The sequence below is a fragment of the Dendrobates tinctorius genome, unplaced genomic scaffold, assembly GCF_039654945.1.
Source record: "Dendrobates tinctorius isolate UK_male_01 unplaced genomic scaffold, ASM3965494v1 ptg000024l, whole genome shotgun sequence".
In the NCBI taxonomy this organism is placed as follows: domain Eukaryota; kingdom Metazoa; phylum Chordata; class Amphibia; order Anura; family Dendrobatidae; genus Dendrobates; species Dendrobates tinctorius.
This window is the reverse complement of record NW_027361692.1, coordinates 5,205,359-5,224,425: the sequence shown is the minus strand read 5'-3', so window position 1 is coordinate 5,224,425 and position 19,067 is coordinate 5,205,359. Positions and strand designations below refer to the sequence as shown.

The window sequence follows — 19,067 nt, the reverse complement described above, 5'->3', positions numbered from 1 at the left end:
GGTCCCACGTATCCATCGGACGTTTGTAGGGAGGAACCAATCGGGAAACTCCCTGGATGAAAGTCCTTACTTGCGGTTTAATAGCAATGCGCTTTTGAAAAAGGACTGAAAGCGCCGACACCTGACTCTTAAGCGAACTTAAGGATAGCTTGGCATCTAGGCCCGATTGAAGAAAACCTAGTACCTTCGGGAGAGAATAAGGGAGTGGGACTTGTCCATGAGATTCGCACCAAGAAAAGAAGGCTCTCCAGGTACGATAATAGAGCTTGGCGGAGGCAGGCTTCCTTGCCCTGATCATAGTTGCAATGACTGCCGGTGAAAAACCTGCCTGGGTTAGAATCCAGGTTTCAAGGGCCATGCCGTCAAATTGAGGGCCCCTGAATTCTGGTGGAAGAACGGACCTTGAGACAGAAGGTCGTGGCAGTCGGGTAGACGCCAGGGGGCGTCTGCCGTAAGTTGGACGATGTCGGCGTACCAAGTACGTCTGGGCCAGTCTGGCGCGATGAGGATGGTCGGAACTCCCTCTTGCTTGATCTTCCTCACGACCCTGGCGATTAGGGGGAGGGGTGGAAAAATGTACAGGAGTCGGAACTGGGACCAGTCCTGGACCAAGGCATCCGCTCCGAGCGACCGCGGGTCGTGTGTCCTGGCCATGAAATTGGGAACCTTGGTATTGAGATGGGATGCCATTAGGTCCACATCCGGGGTTCCCCAGCGTTGACAGATCTGGTAAAAAAATCTCGGGATGGAGAGACCACTCCCCCCCCCCCCCCCCCCCCCCCGAGTCCATTCCTTGCCTGCTGAGGAGGTCGGCTTCCCAGTTTTCTACACCCGGAATGTGTACCGCAGAAAGTACCGACCTTGTGTCTTCCGCCCAGCGGAGGATATGAGCCACTTCTCTCATCGCCTGGGCGCTGCGGGTCCCGCCTTGGTGATTCACGTATGCCACAGCCGTGGCATTGTCCGACTGTATCCGTATGTGCGAGGCTGCAAGCAAGTGATGAAAGGCTCTCAGTGCCAAGAGAATGGCCCTGATTTCCAGAACATTGATGGGCAATGTCACTTCCCTCGGTGACCACTTGCCCTGTGCCCTGTGATGTAGGTGCACCGCCCCCCAGCCTGTCAGGCTTGCATCGGTAGTCAGGATCTTCCATTGTCCTGAGAGGAATGGCTTCCCTCGTGTAAGCGAGGTTGGTTTGAGCCACCAATGCAGGGACCTCCTGGTTGATGACGTCAACCTGAACTCCCTGTCGAGGGAGAAGGGGTTCCTGTCCCAAGATCTGAGTATGGCTAGTTGAAGGACCCTGAGGTGAAACTGGGCAAATGGCACTGCCTCTATTGCTGCTGCCATCCTGCCGAGGATTCTCATGGCAAAACGGAGAGATCGAGGAGGACTGCGAAGGAGTGTGCGAACTCCCAGACGGATGGCCAGTGTCTTGTCCTTGGGAAGGAGCACCAGGCCCCTGGTGGTGTCGAATACCATTCCCAGGAATGTTAGAGTCCGAGTTGGGATGGTCGACGATTTCTGTAGGCTGACTAGCCATCCCAGGCGACTCAGAGTGTCTAGAGTGATTGAGACACTGACCTCGCAGTCTTTGAAAGTGGGAGACTTGACGAGGAGGTCGTCCAGGTACGGGACGACTAGAATGCCTCGAGTGCAGGACGTCCATGGTGGCCGCCATGACTTTGGTGAACGTTCTTGGAGCCGTGGCGAGTCCGAACGGAAGGGCGACAAACTGGTAGTGGTTTTGGTTGACCGCGAACCTGAGAAACCTTTGGTGGGCGGGAGCAATTGGTATGTGGAGATACGCATCCTGTATGTCTATGGAGGCGAGGTATTCTCCCTGCTCCATGGATGCAATGATGGACCGGAGGGACTCCATGCGGAAATGACGGACCCGTACGTAATTGTTGAGCTGTTTTAGGTCCAGTATGGGTCGGACGCCGCCTCCTTTCTTGGGGACTACGAACAAATTCGAGTAGAATCCTCGGAATCTCTCGTTCGCAGGAACCGGCACCACAACTCCTGATTGAAGGAGAGAGGAAACCGCTTGGTGGAAAACACAAGCCTTTTCTGGTGGTGTTGGAGGAACAGAAAGGAAGAACCGGTTCGGTGGAACGGAAGTGAACTCTGTCTTGTATCCGGAAGACACTATTTCCCTGACCCACCTGTCTTCTGTAATAGGCAGCCAGACTTGCTGAAAGAGTAAAAGTCGGCCGCCTACTGGTGGGGTGTCTTCCGGAGGTGTCGAGTCATGATGAAGTGAAGTTCTGAGGTTTTCCTCCCTTGGGTTTCGCTTGGCCTGCTTTCGACTGCCAAGCCCTGTCCGGTCGCTGCTGCGTCCGTGGGTTGTCTCTGCGTGGAGAACGGTTGCGGTTTTGCACTGGGCGCGAAACGGACCAGCCCGAGGAATTCCGAAAGGATCGGAATCGCGTCTGGTTTCTTCGTTTAAACGTGCGTTTCGGTTTTAGTTGAGGGAGAGAGGTACTCTTACCCCCAGTGGCATTGGCTATCATGGTGTCCAACTTTTCGCCGAAAAGTCTTCCAGTAGAATACGGAAGTCGCGTGAGGGACTTCTTTGAGGCCGCATCCGCTTTCCATTCTCGCAGCCAGAGGATGCGTCGGATCGTGATGGCGTTTGATGCTATTCCCGCTACACCTCTGGCGGAATCCAGGGCTGCATGAATCATGTAGTCTGCTACCACTGCCATCTGGACCGCTTGGTCCTAGAGTTCAGGATTTGAAGCCTGAAGACCCTCCTGTAGTCTTTTGGCCCAAGCTAGGATGGCCTTGGCTGCCCAAACTGAAGCAAACGCAGGGCCCAGAGAGGCGCCTGCCGCTTCGAAAATAGAACGAGCCATGCGTTCTACTTGCCGGTCTGCTGCGTCCCTGAGGGTTGAGCTATCCGGCAGAGAGAGTAAAGTCTGCGCTGCTAGCCTAGAAACCGGAGGGTCCACTTCAGGTGGATCTGCCCATTGTTTGGTGTCTTCCTGTGGGAAGGGGTACTTCGCTTCCAGATATTTGCGATTAGCGAATTTTTTGTCAGGCTGCGCAAACTGTTTGGTAAGTATTTTCTCAAACTCATCGTGATTAGGGAAGACCTTAGGTGGTTTTTGAACATTTTCGAAGCAAATCCTATGTTTTGGGACTTCCGGGGGCGACTCTGGAATTTTTAGCACCCGATGAATAGAAGAAATTATGTCCTCAACTAGCGCTGTATTGCTAGGGGGAGAAGGTACCACGGACCTGACCGTTTCATTATCTGAGTCGGAGTCACAGATGCCCTCCGAATCCTGTGCCTCGCTAAGGTGATCCCTGGAGGGCGACCTGGGGCGGGGGTCTTCTGTGGAGGGGGATCCCTGAGGTAAATTGCACTGTCTGTCTGTGGCAGGGGACTGCCCAGGAGACCTGGAATGACGCTGTCTCTCCCTAGAGGGGGACGACCTTGTGCTATAGTGCGACTCAGGTGATCGAGACCTGTGAGTCCGCTTACGTCTGTGAGAGTCGGAAGCAGCATGTTCCTGAGACAAGCTGTCCGTTTGCTGTGTACCGTCCATAGCCGGGGCCCGACTCTGCAGAGCTTGCAGCAATGTAGCAGTTAGGTTGTCTATGGACTGTGACATAGACTGAGACATCTGAGTTGCCCATTCCGGCGTGGCCTGTGACACTGAAGCGTCAGTAGGGACTCCCTGGGGTTCTGACCCAGAGTTCTGGATGCAGTCCCGGCAGTGCGGATACGTGCTGCCACTAGGGAGCGTGGCTTTGCAGGCTGTGCAGAATGCATAGAAACATTCCTGCCTGGTTCTCTTCCTTGAGCCCGGCATAGTGCACAGAGGCTGGCTATAAGGGATCGTACAGGGGTGGCTACGCAGAGGGAACCCACAGAGAGCCTTATAGGAAGTATAGATTCACAGCTGAGTAATGAAAACCCAGCTGTGAGCTTACCCCACCGGTGTGCCCCTAGGTCCAGCGCCGACAGATCCCAGTTCTGTGCCCCCCGGAGACCGCTGTGATGCTTCTCTCCTGGATCTCATCCAGAAAAAATGGCCACCGGGGCTCTTTGGAGAGGGAGGAGGGGGAGGAGAGCTGAAAAGGGCGCGCTGGGCTGTGTAAAAACGCCCCCTTTCTGCCTCAATCCGCCCCTTCTATGACACTCCAGTGTGTCATTTTGGTCATCCGAGGGGCGGTCCGGGGGGCGGGGAAAAGGCGGCGGCTTCAGCTAGGCCGAAGCCGCGGTCTAAATTTGAAGCCTGATGCCCAGGAGGGCTCCAGAGCGGCGCGGTAGTCCGGGGAGGGGGCGGATTTGTACCAGACCCCCCCAGAAAAATCGACTGGATAGCGGTGGGGGTAGCAGGGGTAGCGGTTTTTGTATGGGGGGCCCCTGAAGGGCTATGGAGCCGCTGCTGCTGCAGAGACAGGGACGCAGCAAAAGCCCTGTTTCTGCTGTGCCATCCAGTCCGCACCCTCCCCCGGCCCCCACAGGATCCCTCAGCCGGCCTGGGGTCCCTGGAAGCTGCGGAATGCTGCCTGATCTCCAACCCTACCTGAGGCGTCTCAACCTAATACCCCCTGTGGGGGATTAGGGAGGGTGCGTCTGTCACCGTCAGGGGGTCTTCATCCTCGCCTCAACCTCAACCCAGACCCCTTAAAGGGGTTGGGGAAGGAGGGGGGTCTCGACCTCGAACCAGGACCCGAGGGACTGGGGAGGGAGCGACATGGGGAAAAAACCACCTCGACCTCAACCGGGTACCCCTAATAGGGGACCGAGGAGGGAGCCATGCCGGGAGTCTCGCTGGAGACCCACTTTTCTTCATCTGTATTTCCGTGAAAAAAAAAGAAAAAAAAGGAAGAAAAAAGGTGTGCCTCCTTGCGACACTAAGCAAAAACTGGAGAAGGCCGACGCCGTCCAGGGGTGTATACTGCAGAGGAGGAGCCAAAGTTAATCTTTTTCAGATTATGCATAGTGTCGCCTCCTAGTGGACAGCAGCATAACACCCAAGGTTCTGTGTCCCCCAATTAGGCGACAGAGTAAAATGGGGCATCGTGGCTGCACCCCAATATTAGCCAATAAGACACCCTAACTGCACCCCAATATTAGCCCTATGGGGCCTCCGGATTCCTGATTGCAACAGAGTAGTATCCCAAACAATTTGGAGTAGGAAATGTGGACTCCTGCCTGCACCATACTATTAGCCAGGGCTGTGGAGTCGGTAAGCCAAACCTGCGACTCCGACTCCTCAATTTCCCTTACACCGACTCCGACTCCAACTCCGACTCCGACTCCACGACTCCGACTCCCACACATATTGCTTAATATTTAAGTGAAAAATTTATTGTAGTACAATGTGAACCTCAGACATTTAATCATTTTTATGATCCAATAATCAAGATATTTAGATAGAACAGAATATATATTGGTGTACTACCCGGTTTTCATTCTTTTTGGTACAGATACGATATGGATAGACAGATATGGATAAATGGATAGATAGAGCAGATTTCTAATCTGCTTTTGCTATTGAAAACATTATCTATGAGCTCAAAAACCTTTCAGGTGATGCGGTTTTTTAAAAAGATGATCAGCTTTTGCAGCGGAAAAACGTATCCTCAAAAAACACAGGAAAAACGCTGTGTGTGAATGTAGCCTTAGATCAGGAATAGAACAGCCATTTATAGGATATTTCATAACTTTCCCAAACTCCTATTAAAAAATATTCAGCACATCCTGCATTGAATTACTGTACCCAATTTATTATATATTTTAGGAGTCGGAGTCGGTCCATTTTATACCGACTCCAACTCCGACTCCACGAAAATGAGCACCGACTCCGACTCCACGACTCCGACTCCACAGCCCTGCTATTAGCACAAACTAGTTAGATGCTGGAAGGTCGATTTCACACAGGAGATGATCCTATCTAACTATATGACAACTTGCAGCAGCAGGAGCGGCCTCTCTGTGCTTTTATACTGAGAAAATGGCGCCAGCAAAACAACATGCCTGCTTTTTATATGGAGCATTAATGGAAACGAGATCATTTACTGAACAGTGACCGAATTTTGCAGACTTTGAGGAAAAATGCTGTGGAAATAAAGTTCGAATCTGAATGTGCTATGTTGGTGCCGAATTAGAGATTCGCTCATGTCTACTCATCATTTCCAGTCATATACACACACTGGAGGCAGATACCCAGACATAGCAGGCGTACATGCCCGAAAATGACGCAGAACAGAGCTTGTTGATTCTGTCAGCACCATGATAGTCAATGGCTCTGTTGGAGCACACACCTGAATGCCATTAGGCAGAGAGTTTTGGATGCAAGCTCAGACGGGGGTCACTGAATGTGTCACAAAGTGCAGTGTGAAAGCACCCTACCAGGAGACATGGGGAAGTACAGCACTGTCCGAGCTGCCAAGACCACCCACTGGCACCACACAGTCATTTTGCATTGAGGAGGGGGGGAGGCAGTACAGCCATAGTATGGTTCCCCCACCTTCTGTGAACTTTACTGGCACAATAAAATCTTTCCATACCCAACATGTGAACACAATAATATGGCCCCTGTGCATTCATCTCCATAGCCATACAAACCACTTACTGTAAGAGAGTTCTTGTCTCCATTCAGCTGACTGTCATCTCTGGACTTCACATAACGCCGATGGTTCTGGTAGAAGTTAGACAGCCCATAATACATGAACACATTGCTCTGCAAAGAAGCCCAGACAGGTGTTAACAACATGGAGGTACTTTGCCAATAAATTGCACGCCCCAGATGAGGTCTTTAACTCCCAAAGGCAGCTCATAGAATCTATTGCTGGACTCCTTGCCCATATATACATGCCTTAGTGTGGAAGGAGTAGAAGATCCCAATTCTACAGTCCCTAATCATCCGAAAAACATAGTTTAAGTGGTTACTCCTGGCTTTCCTGACATTTCAAATTGCTAAAAGTAAAGGCGTAAAACTTCGATAATAAAGATGGAAAATTGCAATCAGAGCCAGAAGTCTCTCAAAAGAAATGAGGAACAGATTTACCTCAAATGCATTTTCCAAACTGAATTTAATAACACAAGTACATGGGGGGGTGCTGTTCCAGGAGACGTTCGTGCACTTGTGACAGGGGCTGTTGGGATCTATTCCAGTGTAGTCAATCTAAATATAAAAAGGTAAAAAAAAGGAGTGTTAGAGAACAAATTTTCATCAAAGAAACAATTACTAAACATCATCTTATAGGGTGCAAACAACATGGGCTGAGATATTTTCTTAGAACAGGCCACTAATAAGGGATGAGAAAATCATTGTGCAGGACCCTCATGGCTGACAGATCGGAGGCCACAGAACCAACTGCTAGCATCTCTTCTCAGTAGTAGGCCCAGTGCGATGTCACGCATGTCACACTGGCCACAAGTCAGAAGAAGCACCAAGGATTCCAGTGGCCATGGATTACTGACCGGCCTACTGGGCCATCTCTCTCTCATATTATAAATATATATATATATATATATATATACACACACACACACACACACACACACACACTAGCTGTAACAAATTATAATGAATAATATATATATATATCTGAATGTAGAGCCCCACCCATTCCGAACAGCCACATTCACTATAATATAGCCCCACCCATTCCGAACAGCCACATTCACTATAATATCCGACATCATCCCGTCAGCCAGAGCCACTAAATTACTACCCCTAATATCCCACATCGTCCCATCAGCCAGAGCTACCGGACTACTACCCCTAATATCCTACATCATCCCGTCAGCCAGAGCCACCAGACTACTACCCATAATATCTCATATCATTCCATCAGCCAGAGCCACTGGACAACTACCACTAATATCCTACATCATCCAGTCAGCCTGGAGTCAGAACCAGAGCGCTGAGTGGAACGGTCCTAACTTCCATACTGGGGATCCCTTTAAGGCTGTGTGCACACGCTGCGGAAAAGGTGCGGATTCATCCGCGCGGATTTTGTACAATCTGCAGGTGAAACCGCAGGTCAAAAGACCTGCGGTTTTACCTGCGGATTGCTCTGCGGTTTTGCCCTGCGGTTTTTCATCTCCTCAATGGAGGAGATGGCAAACCGCAGGAGAATCCGCAGAAAGAATTGACATGTCAATTCTTTCTGCGGATTGAAAACCGCAGATAATCCGCGCGGAAAATTCCGCAGCGTCTGCACTGCGGTTTTTGATTCCCATAGGGAATCATTGTACTGTACACCGCAGCAGAAACTGCTGCGGGTCCGCAGCGGCCAAAACCGCTGCGGAACCGCAGCAAAATCCGCAGCGTGTGCACACAGCCTTAGAGAGGCCTGGAGTCAGAAACAGAGCGCGGAGTGGATTTGCCCTGACTTCCATACCAATGATCCCTTTAATAGAAGCCTGGGGTGAGAATCAGAGCGCTGAGGGATTTACCCTAACTTCCATACCGGAGATCCCTTTAAGGCTACTTTCAGACTTGCGTTACCAGGCGCAGCGCTCGGCCGCCGCTAAGCTCCGCCCCTGGCCGTGCCCCCTCCGGTCAGCTCCTCCTATGGTCACAAGACGCTGCATGTGATCAGCGTACCATATATTTGTGGACTAATGTGATGGTGCTCGCCTTTTATTTCTGGACTTTGTACCCTATATTTAGCGTTGGGTATGCTGGAATGTTTTTGCCGGCGCATGCGCCCTTTTTGCGCTGCGCCGACTTGCGCCAAATGCACCTTGTTACATTTTCGTGCTCTCGGCGCAGCGCAAAAAGGAAGCATGCGTCAGGAAAAAACATACCAACGCACGGCCTGCGTACCCAACGCAAAATATAGGGTACGCTGATCGCATGCAGCGTCATGTGACCATAGGAGGAGCTGACCGGAGAGGGCGCAGTCAGGGGCAGAGCTTAGAGGCGACCGAGCGCTGCGCCTGGTAACGCAAGTCTGAAAGTAGCCTAAGAGAGGCCAGGGTCAGTACCAAAGCGAAGAGTGTATTTACCCTGACTTGCATACCAATGATCACTTTAAGGCTGTGTGCACACGTTGCAGATTTGCAGCGGTTCCGCAGTGGATTTTACCGCGCAGAAACGTTGCATTTCTGCATTGTGATGTACAGTAGCCTTAAAATCAATGTAAAAAAAAAAACGCTGTGCAGACGCTGCGGATTTTTCCGCGGTACAAAATCCGCAGCATGTTACTTCTTTTGTGCGGTTTTCCATCTCCCCTGTCACCAAATCCGCAGGGGGAAAACCGCGATGGAAAACCGCACAAAAACCGCATGAAAAATGGAAGAAATCCGCAGGAAAAATGCAGGTCATTTGACCTGCGGATTTCTTCCATTCTGTGCGGAAAAATCCGCAGGGCCAAAAAGTACGTCTGCACTCAGCCTAATAGAACCCTGGAGTCAGAATCAGGTGCGCCAAGGGATTTGCCGTAACTTCCATACAGGAGATCCCTTTAAGAGAGCCTGGGGTCAGTACCACAGAGTTGAGTGGATCGGTCCTAACTTCCATTCCGGTGATCCCTTTAAGAGAGGCCTGGGGTCAAAACCAAAGCGCTGGATGGATTTGCTCTGACTTCCATACCAATGATCCCTTTAAGAGGGAATATGTGCCTACGGGATGGAGGATGTGTGATGTGTATATAGGCACGGGAGGGGGGGGAATCATTTCTGTCATGTGCTCTCTGCTCCTTTCAGGGGGGGCAGACAATGGCTGTGAGCTTATGTTCCCAGGGATGCTAGATTTCTCCCACCATGTCAGTGTCTACTGAGGTGTTGTCAAGTGGAAAAACTGTTGCTCATAGCAACCAATCACAGCTCAGCTTCTTTTGAACAGGTCTGGTGAAATGAAAGATGCTTCATGATTGGTTGGTGATACACACACATGCATTTTTATATATATACCAGCTGAAGAGCCCGGCGCTGCCCGGGCATAGTAACTAACTGTGGTTAGTTATAGCAAATTATAATTATCCTCCATCCCATAGTCCCGTGCCCATATACCCATCATACATATCCATGATCCCATAGTCCTGTGCCCATATACCCATCATACATATTCTCCATCCCATAGTCCCATGCCCATATACCCATCATACATATTCTCCATCCCATAGTCCCGTGTCCATATACCCATCATACATATCCTCCATCCCATAGTCGAGTGCCCATATAACCATCACACATCCTCCATCCCATAGTCCCATGCCCATATACCCATCATACATATTCTCCATCCCATAGTCCCATGCCCATATACCCATCATACATATTCTCCATCCCATAGTCCCATGCCCATATACCCATCATACATATCCATGATCCCTTCACTGGCTCCCAATTGCCCAGAGACTCCATTACAAAACCCTAACCATGACATACAAAGCCATCCACAACTTGTCTCCTCCATACATCTGTGACCTCGTCTCCCGGTACTTTCCTGCACGCAACCTCCGATCCTCACAAGATCTCCTTCTCTACTCCCCTCTTATCTCCTCTTCCCACAATCGCATACAAGATTTCTCTCGCGCATCACCCCTACTCTGGAACTCTCTACCACATCATATCAGACTCTCACCTACCATCGAAACCTTCAAAAAGAGCCTGAAGACCCACCTCTTCCGACAAGCCTATAACCTGCAGTAACCACCGATCGACCAAACCGCTGCACGACCAGCTCTACCCTCGCCTACTGTATTACCACCCATCCCTTGAAGATTGTGAGCCCTCGCGGGCAGGGTCCTCTCTCCTCCTGTACCAGTTATGACTTGTATTGTTTAAGATTATTGTACTTGTTTTTATGTATACCCCTCCTCACATGTAAAGCGCCATGGAATAAATGGCGCTATAACAATAAATAATAATAATAATAATAATAATAATAATAATACATATTCTCCATCCCATAGTCCCATGCCCATATACCCATCATACATATTCGCCATTCCATAGTCGAGTGCCCATATACCCATCACACATCCTTCATCTCAGTCCTATGCCCATATAAGTTTGGACACACCTTCTCATTCAAAGAGTTTTCTTTATTTTCGTGACTATGAAAATTGTAGACTCACTCTGAAGGCATCAAAACTATGAATTAACACATGTGTAATTATATAATTAACAAAAAAGTGTGAAACAACTGAAAATACTGTATGTCTTATATTCTAGGTTCTTCAAAGTAGCCACCTTTTGCTTTGATTACTGCTTTGCACACTCTTGGCATTCTCTTGATGAGCTTCAAGAGGTAGTCACCGGAAATGGTTTTCACTTCACAGGTGTGCCCTATCAGGTTTAATAAGTGGTATTTCTTCCCTCTTCCCTTATAAATGGGGTTGGGACCATCAGTTGTGTTGTGCAGAAGTCTGGTGGATACACAGCTGATAGTCCTACTGAACAGACTGTTTGTATAATAATTTGTATTATGGCAAGAAAAAAGCAGCTAAGCAAAGAAAAACGAGAGGCCATCATTACTATACTTTAAGAAATGAAGGTCAGTCAGTCCGAAAAATTGGGAAAACTTGAAAGTGTCCCCAAGTGCAGTGGCAAAAACCATCAAGCGCAACAAAGATACTGGCCCACACTAGGCCCGCTTCAGGAAAGGAAGACCAAGAGTCACCTCTGCTGCGGAGGATAAGTTCATCCGAGTCACCAGCCTCAGAAATCGCAGGTTAACAGCAGCTCAGATTAGAGACCAGGTCAATGCCACATGGTGACACTGTTGGGGATTTATTCAAAATTGAAGGCATACTGAACCAGCATGGCTATCACAGCATCTTGCAGTGGCATGCTATTCCATCCGGTTTGTGTTTAGTTGGACCATCATTTATTTTTCAACAGGACAATGGCCTCAAACACACCTCCAGGCTATGTAAGGGCTACTTGACCAAGAAGGAGAGTGATGGGGTGCTACGCCAGATGACCTGGCCTGCACAGTCACCAGACCTGAACCCGATCGAGATGGTTTGGGGTGAGCTGGACCGCAGAGTGAAGGCAAAAGGGCCAACAAGTGCTAAGCATCTCTGGGAACTCCTTCAAGACTGTGGGAAGACCATTTCCGGTGACTACCTCTTGAAGCTCATCAAGAGAATGCCAAGAGTGTGCAAAGCAGTAATCAAAGCAAAAGGTGGCTACTTTGAAGAACCTAGAATATAAGACATATTTTCAGTTGTTAATTATATAATTCCACATGTGTTAATTCATAGTTTTGATGTCTTCAGAGTGAATCTACAATTTCCATAGTCATGAAAATAAAGAAAACTCTTTGAATGAGAAGGTGTGTCCAAACATTTGGTCTGTACTGTATATATGGCTCCAGAGTGGAGCAACGGCAGCAGAAGGCAGAACATGATGGAGAAAAAAAAAAAATCACTTCTAACTGTAAGGTCACTTGATCTGTGATGGCCTCACCTTAGGCTGCGTCATTGGTGGGGGTACTAGCATGATCAGATGACTGTAGAGTTGTGGTGCTCCAAGAGCTGTGTTTTCTTCATCATTTACCAAGCACAACTCCGAACATTTGGTAGTGACCGGCGTTACAGCTCCATCCCAGGGACTTGAATAGGACGGAGCAGTAGGGAGCTTCAGTACCAGGCACCAACACTACAAATCTATTAGTAAAATCACACAACCCTCAACTCCTCTTATCCTTCTTTGGTTGTCCTAGGATATCCTCCATGCCAAATATAATGACCACATAGCCATATATTAGGATGTCAAGTTTGAGACAGGGGACCCGCGGCAGGTCCGTACTTCACAGTCTGCACTCAGACCATATATCACGGGCGTCTAAGCGAGCCCTTAATGCCAGGACACCACCACCCCTAGTGTCTAGGCATGGGTCAATGAAAATCTCTCTTTCTAAAGATGGTGTCTATAAATAAGCTGGGAACTATGGGCGAGCTAAATACCAGGGCTGTGGAGTCGGAGTCGTGGAGTCGGTGCTCATTTTGGTGGAGTCGGAGTTGGAGTCGGTATAAAATGGACCGACTCCGACTCCTAAAATATATAATAAATTGGGTACAGTAATTCAATGCAGGATGTGCTGAATATTTTTTCATAGGAGTTTGGGAAAGTTATGAAATGCCCTATAAATGACTGTTATATTCCTGATCTAAGGCTACATTCACACACAGCGTTTTTCCTGTGTTTTTTTGAGGATACGTTTTTCAGCTGCAAAAGCAGATCAGCTTTTTAAAAAACTGCATCACCTGAAAGGTTTTTGAGCTCATAGATAATGTTTTCAATAGCAAAAGCAGATTAGAAATCTGCTCTATCTATCCATTTATCCATATCTGTCTATCCATATCGTATCTGTACCAAAAAGAACGAAAACCGGGTAGTACACCAATATATATTCAGTTCTATCTAAATATCTTGATTATTGGATCATAAAAATGATTAAATGTCTGAGGTTCACATTGTACTACAATAAATTTTTCACTTAAATATAAGCAATATGTGTGGGAGTCGGAGTCGGAGTCGTGGAGTCGGAGTCGGAGTTGGAGTCGGTGTAAGGGAAATTGAGGAGTCGGAGTCACAGGTTTGGCTTACCGACTCCACAGCCCTGCTAAATACCAGAAGACATGGCAACCCTGGCAGATTCTTAGCACAGCAATTTGTGCTTGTTTCTCATATATCGCATATTAAAAAGAAAAAAATCTTGTTTTAAAACTAAGGGGACGCAAAGCTTGTCAGATCACCATGGCCCCCCTTCTGTTAGTCGACTGGTGGCGAGCCAAAAGTTGAACCTTCACAGACTTGATATTGATATCAAGATAATAATTTTTTAATTCCAGGAAACTAAAATATTTATGTAGAAGTTAATCATTGATCCCTATTGAGAGGGACATTTAGGTCATGTCTCCTAGTAAATGAAACAGGTGCTTTGAATAGATATCTACATAAGGACTCGGAAAATCAAAAACTAAGACGGAAGGTCAATTTCACCCGTCAATCTGACAGCACTGGCTGTGTGCAATGCACAAATAGGAGAGGGTAGTCGCCACATCCTGCCTGACATTTTCATTGTGTAGGATTCTTTCTTGCTACCTTGGTTTATTTTAAGACCAGGAGGATGAAATGGAACGTTCTTATCTGCCCAAACAAGGATTTCCTGACAACGCAAGACCGTCTCCGTTTTCAAGAAGATATAAATATGGCATTCTCATACTCAAAATACATATGAAAGTTAGCGCTTACAGAGACCGGAGTGAATGGACAATCATGAATACTGGTTACCGAAGACCTGGCCCCACGTTCTGCACTCCATCCCAGCATCTTGGCTGCTAGCGATCGACCTTCTCCAATCACCAAATAGTGATGATGTGAGGTGCCATCTATAGGAGGCGGCAATGAAATCCACAGTCTGCTTCTCCCAGTTTACAGTCTACTGGAAAGGTTCATTATCTGGAGACTAGAGGCCTAGCACGCCGCAGGTCCAAACCTTGGAAAGCCTCCAAAGTGCACAAATGTCAGATCAGAACTTAAAAAATAGTTTCAGTCTTAGTATATCACAGAATACATTATAAAAATATGGAATAATGTAGTAGACTACAATTTTCCATCCTGACACATGCGGTAAAAACATCCATGCGGATTTATTTTTTTTTTAAAGGTTTTGTCAACCATAAGAAAAAAAAAAATCCTCGAGCATTGCTAAACTTTCCCGAGTCCAGCGCCGAGTCTCCGCCACTACACCAGAGAGCATGTTGTTTGCAAGGCTGATCATGTCATCAGTGAGTTCAGTGGCTCATCCGGTCTCCATATTGGCGATTGTGCGCAGTGCTTTTGACTTGACGTCAGCCCTACAGACAAACAAAAGAGACTGGGGCACGGCCAAAGACTCCATACTAGACCCATAGAGGGGAAGTAATACTCGGTTTGGTTTTCTGAAAGGGGACAGCCCCGTTATCATGGAAGTCCATGCGTGATGGATGACATTGTTAAACATGTATTTCGGGAGGTTTCATACATCCAGCGTGTAAGGCCACGATTACTCTGTAATTACATGAAGACAGCCGCTTCCCAAGATGTTCTACCAACGAAAAGAGCGAGCAGAAGATCACGTCACACAACGTGTCACCATGAACCCTCTATTACAGTCCGTCACCTGCACAATTACCATCCAAGCTGAATGCCACAGCGCTTACTTATATCAAGTATCAGGAAATTCACGTCTTATTACACACCAACGGAGAGCGGCACAATGATCCTGGGCCAGGTGTGACTAGGTTACCGTGACCGCAGATTTCTGAGGACTCTTGTGCAAGAACACGTCCACCAAAATACCTGCTTTTCTTCATAGATGAACACTGACTGAGAAGATCAGAGCGCCAATAGTGGCATGTATCAACTCCAGTCCTCAAGTCTCACAACAGGTCATGTTTCAGGATTTCCTTAGTATTGCAAAGGATATAAAGATTGGCAGTGCCGAAGTTATCCCCAAATCATGATCTAGTGGAGGTACACGAGGACTGGGATACTCGCAGGTACTGGAGCTGAGCTGCAGTACCTGTGTTCGGCCACTATACGGTGCAGGGTGCTGTACCACTCCGCACCACTCAGGCGTTTTTTGTTTTTTTTTATTGCAGCGCTGAAGTGGTGCTCCTAATGTAATGTGATGGCGATTCAAAGGGAAAACAATGGTACCGCTTCATTTTATGACATTTCTTAGACTTTCACAACTTCCGAAAAACCTTCAAAATAGGCCTTCCCTGCCCTTCCTCCATCAACTTGGCTCATACTGAATGATTAGCTTTGACCTTACTCTATCATGACATGACACTACAAAATGCTGCATGTCACCGCGATTTACAAACAGCAGTACCAGCACTTATCGTCCTGACAGAAGGGGAAGTCAGATGATTAAGAATTATAAGGAGGAGCAGTATCCAATGTATTAGCAATCAAGCACTGAGGGGCAGGATTCCGGGAATTAGTGTGTGGCATATAAAGGAAGCAGGATACTTGGCATTAGCAGGAAGCTTAGAAGGGGGCAGGAACCATGGCATTAGTGGGCAAGCGAGGGGCAGGAACCATGGCGATACCTGGGTTGGTGGTGGGCAGGATCCCTGGCATTAGAAGGAGGTAGGTTCCTGATACATGGGTAGGTGCTGGGCAGGATCCCTGGCATTAGAGGGAGGCAGGTCCCCGATACCTGGGTTGGTGTCGGGCAGGATCCCCTGGCATTAGAGGGAGGCAGGTTCCCGATACCTGGGTAGGTGCTGGGCAGGATCCCTGGCATTAGAGGGAGGCAGGTCCCCGATACCTGGGTTGGTGTCGGGCAGGATCCCCTGGCATTAGAGGGAGGCAGGTTCCCGATACCTGGGTAGGTGCTGGGCAGGATCCCTGGCATTAGAGGGAGGCAGGTCCCCGATACCTGGGTTGGTGTCGGGCAGGATCCCCTGGCATTAGAGGGAGGCAGGTTCCCGATACCTGGGTAGGTGCTGGGCAGGATCCCTGGCATTAGAGGGAGGCAGGTCCCAGATACCAGGGTAGGTGCTGGGCAGGATCCCTGGCATTAGACGGAAGCAGGTCCCCGATACCCGGGTAGGTGGTGGGTAGGATCACTGGCATTAGAGGGAGGCAGGTCCCCGATGCCTGGGTAGGTGGTGGACAGGATCCCTGGCACAGGGGGGCAGGTCCCCGGTACCTCGGTAGGTGGTGGGCAGCATACCTGGCATTAGAGGGAGGCAGGTCCCGGATACCTCAGTAGGTGGTGAGCAGCATTCCTGGCATTAGAGGGAGGCAGGTCCCCGATACCTGGGTAGGTGGTGGGCAGGATCCCTGGCACAGGGGGGCAGGTCCCCGATACCTCGGTAGGTGGTGGGCAGGTCCCCGATACCTCGGTAGGTGGTGGGCAGGATCCCTGGCATTAGAGGGAGGCAGGTCCCCGATACCTGGGTTGGTGGTGGGCAGGATCCCTGACATTAGAGGAGGCAGGTCCCCGATACCTGGGTTGGTGGTGGGCAGGATCCCTGGCATTAGAGGGAGGCAGGTCCCCGATACCTGGGTTGGTGGTGGGCAGGATCCCTGACATTAGAGGGAGGCAGGTCCCCGATACCTCGGTAGGTGGTAGGCAGGATCCCTGACATTAGAGGGGGGCAAGTCCCCGATACCTCGGTAGGTGGTGGGCAGGATCCCTGGCATTAGAGGGAGGCAGGTCCCCGATACCTCGGTAGGTGGTGGGCAGGATCCCTGGCATTAGAGGGGGGCAGGTCCCCGATACCCGGGTTGGTGGTGGGCAGGATTACTGGCATTAGAGGGGGGCAGGTCCCCGATACCTGGGTTGGTGGTGGGCAGGATCCCTGGCATTAGAGGGGGCCAGGTCCCCGATACCTGGGTTGGTGGTGGGCAGGATCCCTGGCATTAGAGGGGGGCAGGTCCCCGATACCTGGGTAGGCGGTGGGCAGGATCCCTGGCATTAGAGGGAGGCAGGTCCCCGATACCTGGGTTGGTGGTGGGCAGGATCCCTGACATTAGAGGGGGGCAGGTCCCCGATACCTCGGTAGGTGGTGGGCAGGATCCCTGGCATTAGAGGGAGGCAGGTCCCCGATACCTCGGTAGGTGGTAGGCAGGATTACTGGCATTAGAGGGGGGCAGGTGCCCGATACCTGGGTTGGTGGTGGGCAGGATCCCTGGCATTAGAGGGGGGCAGGTCCCCGATACCTGGGTAGGCGGTGGGCAGGATCCCTGGCATTAGAGGGAGGCAGGTCCCCGATACCTGGGTTGGTGGTGGGCAGGATCCCTGACATTAGAGGGGGGCAGGTCCCCGATACCTCGGTAGGTGGTGGGCAGGATCCCTGGCATTAGAGGGAGGCAGGTCCCCGATACCTCGGTAGGTGGTAGGCAGGATTACTGGCATTAGAGGGGGGCAGGTGCCCGATACCTGGGTTGGTGGTGGGCAGGATCCCTGGCATTAGAGGGGGGCAGGTCCCCGATACCTGGGTAGGCGGTGGGCAGGATCCCTGGCATTAGAGGGGGGCAGGTCCCCAATACCTGGGTAGTTTGTGGGCAGGATCCCTGGCACCTGTTGACCTCACACAACACTTCTCTGCCGTTGTGATGGGCACGTACAGAGCAGGTAGCTCGCCCACTCTTGTGATGCCCGCCATGTGAGACCCTCCCTGACCCTGCACTCACCTCATACTCCCGGATATTATTTGAGGTGACGAAGATGCCGATCCCGATAGGAATGAAGATGATCCCGATAACGAAGAATGCCGGCAGCACGGTGCCGGCAGTGAGAATCGGCTGCCAAGCCGGAAGCCGCTGCTGCTTGAACGCCGTGTTATCGGGCTTCTTACTCTTCACCGCCGGCCCGGGCCCCACACCGGAGTGGGGGTGCCCGTCTTCCTCCTTGTAGTTCATAGCCATAGGGGGGGGGGGGGTCTCTCTCTCCGGCCCCCAAGCCGTCCGTGCCACCGCTGTCCAACACAACAAACCCGCCCTACACTGCTACAGGAGACGTCATGGGCGGATTACCCTAATGCGGAAGACGTTCACTCAGCTGCGCATGCGTCATGCATGGACACTAGAGGTTTAGTTTTGCCAGTAAAGCTTAATCTTGAGGAGTGCGGCCATTTTGTTGAAGACCGTCAACAGACACTTATGAGCGGCTTCAACTATTCTTGAAGATACTGAGTGTCAATATGTCCTTCTTGCCCAGGTTTACTGTGATTAAAACTTTATGCTGCAAGTGAATCAGTGCTGGTAATAAAATACCACATTTTCTTTTTCTCTTTACGATAAGACCAAACCAGAAATGTATAGCGTTAACCCAGTTTTGAGTGGTCACATGGAGAAGAGGACCTCATCGCTAGAAGATGGGGGGCACCGGACCGGACCGCCCCTGGGTGAGTATAATATAACTCGTTTTTCTTCTCCTTCAGGTTACATCGGGGGCTTATCTACAGCATCACAGAATACGGTATATAAGCCCCTGATGGTGGTGGCCGCATCTCATAGTCGGAAAAATAGGTGACAGATTCCCTTTAACATAATGATACAAGGGACTGCTTGATGTAAGTATAAAAGTTTTTTCACCACATTATCAATAGACCTGCTAGGAAGGGGGAA

At 49.8% G+C, this 19,067-nt stretch overlaps 1 protein-coding gene across 2 annotated transcripts in view; it reads right to left on the bottom strand.

Moving 5' to 3' along the window:
- TMEM30A (transmembrane protein 30A) overlaps positions 1-18,517 on the bottom strand; it is a 36,175-nt gene extending 17,658 nt beyond the window's left edge. For both annotated transcript variants that reach the window (XR_012231029.1, XM_073569318.1), the window contains exons 1-3: positions 18,132-18,517; positions 7,036-7,152; positions 6,601-6,708 (exon numbers count right to left, since the gene is read on the bottom strand). Coding sequence is in view for 1 of the 2 variants with exons in the window: in XM_073569318.1 (XP_073425419.1) it covers positions 6,601-6,708; positions 7,036-7,152; positions 18,132-18,365 (459 nt within the window). In the remaining variant the exon portion in view is untranslated. The remainder of the gene's footprint in view (positions 1-6,600; positions 6,709-7,035; positions 7,153-18,131) is intronic.
- Positions 18,518-19,067: the final 550 nt, after the last annotated feature.